Source organism: Colletes gigas, unplaced genomic scaffold (genome assembly GCF_013123115.1).
Source record: "Colletes gigas isolate AHSC1104 unplaced genomic scaffold, ASM1312311v1 Colletes_gigas_Sc00003, whole genome shotgun sequence".
In the NCBI taxonomy this organism is placed as follows: domain Eukaryota; kingdom Metazoa; phylum Arthropoda; class Insecta; order Hymenoptera; family Colletidae; genus Colletes; species Colletes gigas.
Genome location: NW_025106632.1, coordinates 10,364,195 through 10,376,366, shown reverse-complemented (window position 1 = coordinate 10,376,366; position 12,172 = coordinate 10,364,195). Strand labels below are relative to the sequence as shown.

The 12,172-nt window shown below is 41.6% G+C and overlaps 1 protein-coding gene across 1 annotated transcript in view; it reads left to right on the top strand.

The window, feature by feature from the left end:
- The window catches only part of LOC122404818 (small conductance calcium-activated potassium channel protein 2), a 246,231-nt gene that overhangs the window by 225,013 nt on the left and 9,046 nt on the right, over nt 1–12,172 (top strand). The window contains exons 7-8 of the mRNA XM_043409070.1: nt 4,559–4,980; nt 9,906–10,041. Of these exons, the coding sequence (XP_043265005.1) occupies nt 4,559–4,980; nt 9,906–10,041 (558 nt within the window). The remainder of the gene's footprint in view (nt 1–4,558; nt 4,981–9,905; nt 10,042–12,172) is intronic.

Genomic DNA, 12,172 nt, shown 5'->3' with positions numbered 1-12,172 from the left:
CGAAGGATTTATTGATTTCCAATTTCGAGAAACGTTCCCGCCACCCTGGCCGAGTTTCTGGCGTTATTAACGAATTGCCTCGCGCCCCTCGACAAGAATTCGACCGCTCCGATCTACCGTGGCGACGCCATTGACTTTGGGACGCGTCGCTGGACGAAACGACTCGCTAACTGCGACGAGAGGGGCTTCGCGATTTAACACCGCGAAGGGGAAGGTCACGCTGAATCGTGAGAAACGAGTTAACATTTTTAAAATATAAAATTTTTACCTGAGAACAGTCGATAAGGAAAAAATGGAGAATTGGGTTTCATGTCTGGAGTCCTCGAGCGGTTAACGAGGGGCTCTCCTTTTTATTTTGAAATTAGCATAAGTATGGCTGAAGCAGTTGCAACTGGTTTCAATTTCACTAGTTCTTAGAAAGGTCTGTATTGATTATGGAAATTACTGGAAATATCGAGACTGTCTATCCTCAAATGTTTGAAGCACGCGAATATAGTGATATAGAGGGCTTGACATTTCCCCCTGACACGATTCGATAGAAACTGTATTTAACATTAAATTTCCTGTTGGTCTCGTGCACGCAGTAACGAACTTTGAACCAACTTTCTAATACGACGTCGTTAATTATTCAAATGTAGCTGACGTCGAAGCAACACGTTCCTATCTCGTTCCGAATGTTTTTTCAACCTTCGTCGGTCAACGAAAATTTAAGGAATATTTAGACACAAATATAAAACATGAAGAAACGAATAAGTTTGCTCGGAAAATAACTTGATTGATTTCTAACATCTATATTTTGTATGGCCTACTTTCGTTCCAGATCTATAGCCGGCTACAGATTTCAAATAATCTTTTCATGGAATCATTTGGTATTTTCCACCATTCTGTTTGGAGAACGTGAAAGAGCTCGTCTCCTTTGCTGGCTCGGTCCAGATAATCCCGACATGATTAATGAACTTGAGGTTCCCGGAGTCGTAACTGTTATGATACCGTCTACTTTGTGGGATAAAACCATCTCCAAGTGATCTATTCATACACAGTTACAGCAAGAAACTAAACAATGCAAAAACCCTGTTCGAGAACTCTTCAAAGGTTGACCAAGGAAATATTAAAATGAGATTAATTTTCTCAATGTTAAATATACCTACGAAAAATTTAATTCCCAACAAATTATATCATAAATGATTTTTCCGCACCGGCAAATATAAACGAGACATCGTGCATTTTATAGTTGGCTTCCCCGACAAACCCGGCAGGAATTTTGCGAAGTTCTATAGCTGATATTTTAAGTTGATCTACTTCAGAGATGCGTTCTAAATTTCATCGCAATCCCCTTAGGCTATTTTCCCGTGACGCTTCACCTACATGCATATTCGTAAGTTTACCGTTTTTACCTTTCTCGTCCTTTCCCCTGAATTATTTTCCTTTACATTAATTTTATCCTTTGTACATCGTCCTGAAGATGGTCACAACGACCAAAAAGCTTTATCATTCTTGTTACCATAATTATCTTTCTCTCGAGAGCAAAGAAACTCATAATTTTTACAACATTTTTTAAGCGTTCCGTATTTCATTAACTCGTTAAAATCGATAATTAAACTTCAACTCGTTCGTCAAACATACTCGTAGCAAGTGATCGAACTTTTACACGATGGGTATATATTTCTGTAAGATCGTACTTTTTAATTATAAACTTTTGCAGTTCGATATTGTTACTTTGACTGGCAATCAATTTGATACGAAACTCTCGTATTTCGTACAGCATTGTGCATTCTTTCATTCGCACGCGGAGATTTGCAACTGATTGTAGACATTTAGTCTGAGACACGGGTAAATTAGGTAACTTTGTTGATAAGTTTGCAAACCCACAGACACGGAACGAAACGCATTTCTCCTTCCCGTTCTCTTTCCATCCGTTCCTGGCAATCGCATTACGCCCACCAAAATTTAAATTGGCCAGCTCAGTTCGCCAGAATGAATTTTGGAGCAGGAAAGTAGCAGTACTTTGGAAGCACGGTGAAGTGGATTCCACCATTTTACAAACTTTTGTACTGTTTTTAATCTCATCGCAAATACCGACACGTACGCGATTTAATTTTTCAATTATTTTAATGGCCGTGCTTTAAAATCAAAGTCAAGTAGATTCCACCACTGTGCAAACTGTTTTATTGTTTTTAACCTCTTTAAGAACACAGCGGGTACGCTTCTACTCGAACGTTCCATTAGCCGAACGGACGTTTCTTTCTAAAATATCTTTTATCCCGTTGAAATGTTCTTCTAAATACAATAGCTGAACTTAATTCCGATCACCATAATTTCCCACGGGAATTCGAAATGCTCTGACCTTCTCATTCAAACGTCCCACGCAATGTTTTATTAGGCAATCCTTTGCTAAATGGTTTCGTAGATTTTTACTTGTTTGCATTTGTATAGTTCGAGATTAGGTTTTAAATCAGCCTCTAACGTCATTGTGTGTAACAATAATAGTTTAAACGAATCTGACTGCGTAAAATAAGCACGAACGTCCGATGTTGGGAACACTTTAAATGGTAAGCTTCAAAGCATTCGTAGTAATAAAACAAGGGATTAAGTAGTCAGAAGACAGAAAATAACGTAATCCTGCGCAATTAAACGCGCAAAAAAGACTTGCACTGCCCGTAAATGTACTTCCGTTTCTATCGCGGGCATTATAATCGCATTTTACCTGAAGTACTAGGTAATTTTACAGTTTAAATATTGGTTTAAATGCACGCAACCACTGAAATATGAAATAAGGAATTAAATTCTCTCTTCTAAAAATGTGTAACGCGTGTATTTAAGAAGAGAGGAAGAGCGTATTCAGGAAATGTTCTCTTAAAATAAACACCGTCTGTAAAGTGACACCCTGCATAAAAACGTTCACAGAAGAAGACCGATAAAAATTCTACAAAATGGCTGTGGGTTGTGCCGTATAGCGAGCGGAGAGCAAATACCAGCCACGAATGGACTGTAAAATGCAGAACACCGGGGTGGAATCGAGCAAACGGGAAGCTTGGAAATACCGATTCGACCTCCGACACCCTTGCAACTCCTCCGCGATCTCCTCGAGGCCGGTGTAATTCGTTTTATCGATGCGACGCAGTAGGGACAATAAACCGCGGCTGCTATTATGGGACTTCGCGATCCTGTGTGGCCCATCTAACGAATTAGCCCTCGTAAAACATACGAGTCGTTGCACCGCAAACGCCCGTTTTACGAGACATCGTTTGCGACCATCCGCACCCTTTCGAATTCAGAAATGAACTCTTCGTCCTCTCTCTGTTAACGCGATAACGTTCTACCGTCCGGTTTCCGATTTCGCTCGACGTTATAAGGACATTTCGACTGCAGGCTGCGTTGCAGTACTCCCCCGCGGTATACGTATATTGTAGCCTGTGCTGGTCTGGGTTAGGTTTGCTGAAGCTTTTCGAAGCTTCTATTCACCAGTCGATGTCCATTTTGTTATTGGTCAATGATTGACGTTTCCGTGTTTCGTGTTTCGTGTTACGTATTTCGTTCCTCGCGAGTACGTTCGTCAATTTTTCGAGTTATTTTCTTTACTATTAAAGAAATTTTTTTAACGCGTGTTCTTTACAACTACCGAAAGATGATATTGCTCCGTTTTATATTAAAATTATTCCGTTTCCGTTTATTGGTTTTCAGGATTTTATTTAGTTCGAAGGTAATGTTCGGAGCAACGACGCCCATTGTACAGGTTTGTCTCGTCTTACTGTAACCGGGAAACTCCGCGCCGCGAAAGAAGACGTAACCGTAGCCGTGAACCGCGTTAGAGAAAGGAGAGCCTCAGGAACGATGGCACCGCCGGCAGCGTATAAATAATGCAACTTATCTGCGCCCACCACGCATTTTCGCAAGAGTGGCGCGCCACTGGTGTATTATGATAATCCTATTCAAAGCTGCCGGATTTCACCTTCAACGACACGGGAAAAATATAAGTAACAAATAACACCGCCGAGTCGTGGTTCTTTGTGAAACACGGCCGGAGAGAATAGTCAGTCGAGCCAGTCGAGCGAAATTTCTGTGATAACGCGAAAGCAGTCAAAGGACCGTCGGAACATCTCGCTTAATATCGTAGTTCGTACAATCGTGTGATCTATATCGAGGGCATAATTCTCAAAGGTAATACACAGTGATGCAGACGAATACTTAAAGACGAATAAAATATGTTTTGTAACCGTGGACCATAGGCACGAATAAAATCTGTGTCTATCTTAGATATATATTTCAATTTGCATTTAAAAAACCGTCGATAGAACGCACAGAGCCACTAAATTTCATAACTTAACACTTTACCGACCTGTTGCCTATCAGTCCGGTCGGTAATGATCGAAAAATGATATCTTTACCGGCCGATATCGATGTCGGTAAAGCGTTAGTAATCTAAAAATGATATCTTTATCGACCGATATCCTCGATGCCCCGATCCGGGGCGCCTTCCAGCAGAAATATAGCGGTCGATAAGTAATTTGTAAACTGGTGTTATCGCGTCGATAACGGATCGTTCTTTTTCCCCCGACAGTTGTTCATGATCGATAACTGCGCGGACGATTGGCGGATCGCGATGACCTGGCAGAGGATCGCGCAGATTACGCTCGAGTTGGTAATCTGCGCGGTCCACCCGATCCCAGGGGAGTACTATTTCCTGTGGACGACCAAGCTGGCGAACAAGGGCGGCGACTTCGGCTCCAAATGGGTGCCGTACGACGTCACCCTCTCGCTGCCGATGTTCTTCAGACTCTACCTCATCTGTCGCGTGATGCTGCTGCACTCGAAGCTGTTCACCGACGCCTCGTCGCGCAGCATAGGGGCCTTGAATCGTATTAACTTCAACACCAGGTTCGTCCTGAAGACCCTGATGACCATCTGCCCGGGCACCGTGTTGCTCGTCTTCATGGTCTCGTTATGGATCATCGCCTCTTGGACGTTACGTCAGTGCGAGAGGTAAGGAACAAATGCCCTTGGTATTTGGTGACCAGGGAACAGAGATGGACAATATTTTATTGAAGCTAGCACAATAATAACGTAATCGTTTCACGCAATCTGATAGCGTCAGAATTTCATTCAAACGGTCCCACTTTCATCGAGAAGAACTACACGCGTGTATATTTGATTCTTAAAACAGGAATTCGTATTACGATCAGTCGCGACCGAAAGTTGGGTGGATCGCTATTGTTCGATAGATACTTGGTATATTCTTGGCCTTTCCATCGACCCGTTTTCTTTGTCAGTTTAACTGGGTCGTTTTCAACCGAAAGTGAAGAATACTCGGAGGAAACTTCCTTTTTAAGGACACGCTGATCCATGAGTCTGCAGTAGACGTATAGCGCGAACATCTGGAATATCTTCGTTTCTTTTGAAGACGGGGAGAATAGTCAAGGAAGTGGAAGGTTGTTGGTGTCAAAGAGGCAAACTTGAGACCAGATAAAACCTTGACAAAAGCTTAAATAATACAAGTCACATTGTATATGGAAAAGTTTGAACTGCATAAAATTAGGCGTGTCCCGTAATATACGCAAGCGACGCTTCTTATTAAGATTTTTTTCATTTGGGGCACCCTGTGCATGACATTTATGACGTACGACATCGTCGCGCGTGATGAAGTGAACTGGATGAAAATAACGCGATGCATGGAAATGCTTAATTTGAAAATTGGTAGACGGATGGACAGGAGACAGCAGGAATTACATCCACTCGAGAAATATCCCTATATCAAATATTACTACTATTAGAACATCTTTATTACGATAATTAAAAAATGGAGAAGTTGTGGTAAAAAATTTGTTGATCGAGAACCCTCTGGCTCGCTCCTTGGTACAAATGACCTTTTTTCACGAAGTTATAACAGTTCTGATACTGATAATTGGCGGTGTACTTCGTTAGTACTATTCAGTATCGAATTCCTTAAGTACACCGCGTCTAATCGTCTAAATCTCGTTGCCTAAATAGTGTTAATAGCGCCAGGTGGTGAAGGTTCCCAGAACAAAGGCATAAATCTTCTCTGGGGAATATCGAACGGACGGAGACTCGCTGTTAAAACGGCAATAGAGGTTTAATACGGGGCCGGGATTGCTGGACCGCGCATAATTAAATTCTCCAGCAAATAGCACGGTTGATTTAGGGAATCGCGGAGGCCTAAGGGCGATCAATCTCCCAGGGCCAATATATAAGGGCTCGCCCGGTCTCTCGCGCGAATAACCACGGATCCTCGAGATTCTTTCTTTCCCCGGTCTCTCGATGGAGCTTTTGTTTCTCCCTCTACTTCCGCGATGAATGGGACGTCTTCCGATCTCCCAAACTTCACCATTAACCGGCGGACGCTTGGGTAATTTTTACCGGACCGCTGCCATTTCCGAATTCTTTGTCCAAAAGAACGAAATAAAACGAGGTATTCGGTCTCCCTTTCCACGTGTGAATATTTAGAATTATTAAATAATATATTTTGCCCGCATTTAGACCATCAAATCTCTGAATATGTATGAATATGTATATAAATGCATCGTTTCGGATTTTAAAACAGGCAAATAAATTTAGACGCGTTTAAATATTAACAATTTTTGCATCGCGAGACGGAGAAAAGGTTCGAAAGAGTCCCCCGCGCCGTAAAAATGATCATTCGCCGAGCGCATTCATTCTCCTTTCGTAGGTTAAATGAGATGTCGACCTGGGGTGGAAGTCTGCTCGGCCAGATAAAGAGTCCCGTTGAATTTTCAATCAGTTATCGAAGCAGCACTGTAGAATCGCTCGTCCCCCCCGTTTCCGGAAGTTTCTGGTCCTGGAAAGTACTTCCTGATTTCACGATCTCGATGAAATCTTGGGAATTTATAACGCCGCTTCGACGGGGGACCGAGATTGGTCGCGGCGGAACTTGGGACTCGGGGAAAATTTAATCCGCCTGCAGAGGTTATTATAGCGCTCGCGTGTTTGTGCACATATGTTTGTTACCATTCGTCGGAGGGTACAATGTACGGGGAGTTCGTTCCGGAAGAATGGAATTACTTACTGTATTTCTTTGCCGTAATGCTCGTCGAGCTCGTAGCGAAGAATAGTCGCGTGTCTGCTGAATTCGTTACTAAATATATCGCGTTGATGGCCAGAGCAACAGTGTACAATTTTTTACGAGACCTAGATTACAATTAAAATATATTTTCTTTAACGTTTCAGCTTGAGAATTAATTGTTTCGGTTAAAAAATGAAATATATGGATGACGTGCGTCCGCGAGAAGTTGACTAGTGAAACAACACAAGGTAGAGGGGATTACTTTCACTTGCTCCGCCCATCCCCACTCTCGTGTGATTGAACTCTAAATCAGAGTGGGGAACGAATCAGACTTGCATTCCCTTCGCTAACCAATTTCCCGCGAACGCACAGTACCATTAATTCTTTAGCTCAGTGTACTCGTGCGAACAGACAACCTCTGGTTCCAACACACCGAGGGATTCCGACTCGAATCGACCTTCTTATCATTAGGAACTATCGAAGAAGGGTTCTTAAACGACACCATCTCGGCCCCAAGTATATTTGACGTTCTCATTCGGGTCGTTCTTTTATCATCGAGTCTATTCCAAGATAGTGGATATCGCTAGTGGGATCTACCCAAAATTCGCGATATTAGTTTAGACGATTTGAAAGATCTCTCTGCCCGTCCTATCGTCCGTTCTTCCGTCGCTGTTGCGCAACAACGTAGGAACAATTTCTCGAAATCGTTAATCCGAGCTCGCCTAGCCCGCTATCTATTCCACGATCGTGCGAGTTCTCTTCCGCTTTTTATTTCTGGTAGCCTCGTTTCCCCCCAGAGTCCGGGTCTTTCACGGAATTAGAATTTTATGCGGGCCGTTTTACCAATACTGATACACTCTCGAAATGAAATACAAGGGAAACGCCTGGTCCCGGGAGATTCGCAGATTCACGGACCGAAACTCTCCACCCGCCTCGTTCTTCCGAAACGCGCGAAACGACGATAGAGGCTGTATTTTATCTAGATCTCTCCCTGTGTGGCAGTAAGGTACGAAAGACACTGTACATTTCGTTCTGGACCAACGCCTTGATGTCGATGGAATCGAGCTATTACGACGAAGGTCAGACGAAGGAATTACGGTCCTTCGACTTGCGGAGATCTCCCGAAAGGGATAAGTCGCACGTCCTGTTTCCGGTGAAAAATTGCCAAGCAGCAAATTCCAGGTTTCTGGAAAATTTCGTTCTCCCCAGACGATACTGGAGTATCGAATCTTCGCTCGAATATATTTCGTTCCTGTAATTTTTTATAGCAGAGTTTTCTATCTGAAACGGATGCACCAACGTCGCTGAATTAGTCGTTTAAAAAGTAACGATTCCCACTTGCTAGCACCGGCAATTTATTCCCAGGCTGGGAGCTGCAGTTTCCTACTCGTTTTCGAAAAATTTCATCCAGGAACCGGTTTGTTTCTCGCTTCCATTTCCATCGTTTCAATTATTTCGGTAGGACGACGCGCATACGGTGCTTCGCGGCACACCGTAATCCAATTACAGACATTAATGTGGCGATTTAAAAAAGAAAAAATGCGCCAAGAGAAGCAGCACGTGCGAGATTAGCTGCAACGATGGAAGAGTCTTCGAGGTACCAAGGAGCAACCCTCCTAATTAATAAATTCAATTGCCGGTGGAAGTTCGAATTTCAAATCTATTTAATTGCTCTATTCTTCCTTCTTTACAATGTTTCGTTTCTCGAGCAAAAAGTAAAACTTCTGTGGATTAATTACGTTTAAGACTACGCGAGAAAGAGGTCCCAAAGTTCACGAATTTAATTATAAGATTATTCATGCCAGAACACAACTGCTAGGATTGACTATTGATTGACTATTGATTGACTATTGACAGACATTAATGTGGCAATTTAAAAAAGAAAAAACGCGCCAATTGAGAAGCAGCACGTGCGAGACTAGCTCCAACGACGGAGGAGTCTTCGAGGTACCAAGGAGCAACCCTCCTAATTAATAAATTCAATTGCCGGTGGAAGTTCGAATTTCAAATCTATTTAATTGCTCTATTCTTCCTTCTTTACAATGTTTCGTTTCTCGAGCAAAAAGTAAAACTTCTGTGGATTAATTACGTTTAAGACTACGCGAGAAAGAGGTCCCAAAGTTCACGAATTTAATTATAAGATTATTCATGCCAGAACACAACTGCTAGGATTGACTATTGATTGACTATTGATTGACTATTGACAGACATTAATGTGGCAATTTAAAAAAGAAAAAACGCGCCAATTGAGAAGCAGCACGTGCGAGACTAGCTCCAACGACGGAGGAGTCTTCGAGGTACCAAGGAGCAACCCTCCTAATTGATAAATTCAATTGTCGGTGGAAGTTCGAATTTAAAAATTTATTTAATTGCTCTATTCTTCCTTCTTTACAATGTTTCGTTTCTCGAGCAAAAAGTAAAACTTCTATGGATTAATTACGTTTAAGACTGCGCGAGAAAGAGGTCCCAAAGTTCACGAATTTAATTATAAGATTATTCATACCAGACCACAACCGCTAGGAATATTCACAGTGAAAGTTTCAAACGGTGATCAAAAAATTTGATTTATAACTCTCGAAGGAACGGGGCACGCAGCGACCGTAAAGTTTTAAAAACGATTAATCCGTTGTTGCTCGGTAAAGAAATCCTCGAAAGAAAGTTACCGGTACGAACGGCGCAATTAAGCGACTAATTAAGGGTCCCGGCCGCGTTTCGATCGTAATTTTTTTTTAATGAAAATGGATTAGCGGTGAGATTGCGAGGGAAACTGGCCTGTTTGTTGCAGGACGGGACGTTTAGGCGGTAGGAAGTACGATTGCTCGTCGAGCGTTTCTAATAATTCACTCTGTTTTCTCTTCTGTGGCACCAGGTTTCACGACGAGGAGCACGCGAATCTCCTTAATGCTATGTGGCTCATTGCCATCACGTTTCTGAGCGTCGGTTTCGGTGACATCGTACCCAACACGTACTGCGGTCGAGGTATAGCCGTTTCAACTGGAATAATGGTAAGGCCAGACTCAAAGTTTAACGTGGACATTCCCGCGAAATTTGTACGCACACCCTGCTTGCTGCTATTAAGACAATTTGTTTACAAGAAACGCTGATAATCGACACACATTCTTGTACGAGCATTCTCATAGAATTCTATGTTCCTGCCCGGTCATGCAAATTACTTTCATAGAACTTTCTGTGCGTACTCGATTGTAACATTATTTTGAGTTATCAAATAGAATGCATTAGATCGAACGTACTGTTAAATGTTCAGAATCGAAATTATAAAGACAGACGCATCGTTTCACTCGCCATCGACGCCGAGAGAATTTTATTTTCAGTTTTATGAATAGATTAGATTTTTTTTTTAGAATTACACGAAGTAAAAAATAAACTGTTTCCTTCGTTGTCGACGCCCACAGGACAAATATTATTTTCGATCTCCCAACACGCACACGATTTAATTATATTAGATTTTTCATAGCGGAGCTTGCGACGGGATATCGTATCGAAAGAAAATGAATCGAAGGTTGCACAAAAAACGTCACGCATGATCCGATACCGATACGATTTATCGACACTAAATTCCTGCAGATGTTAGATCGACGATGCCTCCCTAGCTGTTTAAAAATTCGTTTAACCGAACCCGTCCGTGAAACGATGGGGACCTGATGCAATTTAAGCGATACAGAATTCAGCACGTTTTATGCACGGTGCACTGCGAGGCTGAGGATTATCGACCACAGCATTGCGCCAAGTGGCATTTACGATGCACTTGGAGCGACACTTCGTCACGATAAATGCTACCAGCGAAGTCTAATCGCCCCATTGGGAATACACCGGTTCCTTATTGTTATTGCACTCCCAGCTCTATGCTAATTCGTCGATTTGGGATTCCCTGTCTTGCATCGTAAACCAATTTAGTCGCCGTCGCGGTCAATTTTCCGTGAAATTCTGCTAGACGAGCACAAAACTATCCGAAACGAGCACTCGCCGCGCTCGCGTGTCTTTCCTCGTACAGGGTGATTCTTAAAAAGCGATTTACCAGTTTCCAGGCGATACGAGACAATTTATAATCGAGAAACAGTTATATATATATATATCCGTCGTTTTTACTATTTTTTTATATTCGAGGAATAATTTAGCGAGGAGCAGATTTTTTGGCGTCTGCAAGGCCAAGTGAGTCCATACTTTTTCCACGTTAGACCCCTTTTCGTAGCCTGTGACCATATATCAATGTACATCCGTAGTGTATATCCCTCTGCATTTGAATGGTTGATGTAAAAACGATAGAAAACATTTATTTTATTTCACACTGGGTCTTTATTTCTGAGAAAATGCTTTTAAACTAGAATGTTTTTTCACGGTAATATAAATTGAGTAACTAATTTTGTATATGTGAACTGAAATTCTAAATGAATTTTCAAATTTATCGTTTTAATATTAAATTTTTCTAACCCTGTACAAGATCTGCATCGCATTACTGGCCTTGGAGATCTCAAGAGATCTTGTTCTATCAGTAATTTTAGATTCGACCAACACACGTAGATCAATTCTATCAGACTACACTGATTACTTAGAGCGTAGAATTTAGACTTTAGCGAAATTACTAGTGAGACTGACATCCAGCAAATCTTTCGAACCTAGATTTAAAGTTCTAGAATTTTGCAAATACAAAAATACCACTGCATACGTCCTTCACTAATTGTTACATAATTTTATACATCCTAGTAGCTTGATACCACTGTGAATATCGGGCAAAGAATCGGTGCATGCCATTGTCGTTACCCCTAGATGTTTAGTATATTTTAGAAACATGTATGAATTCGTACCGATGGTCTGAGAACTTTTCAGACTGTCACAGACCACAGTAGAGCAAACGAAGCTGCTGGCAATATCATTGCAAGAAAATATAAACATTGATACCTGAACAAATACAAGAATTCAGATAAATTTAGTAGACCGTGAAGTAAGGATCGAAAAAGTGAAATCACGACGGATAGAAATTAAAGGATCTTATATTATATTACTTGGAATTAAAAACCGAAACTGTTTAGAATCTTGTTTAATAAGAATGTTAAAAAGATGTATAAGGTAAGGTCGTTGACAACTGAATACTTTTAACTACGTGTTCTAAAAATATTG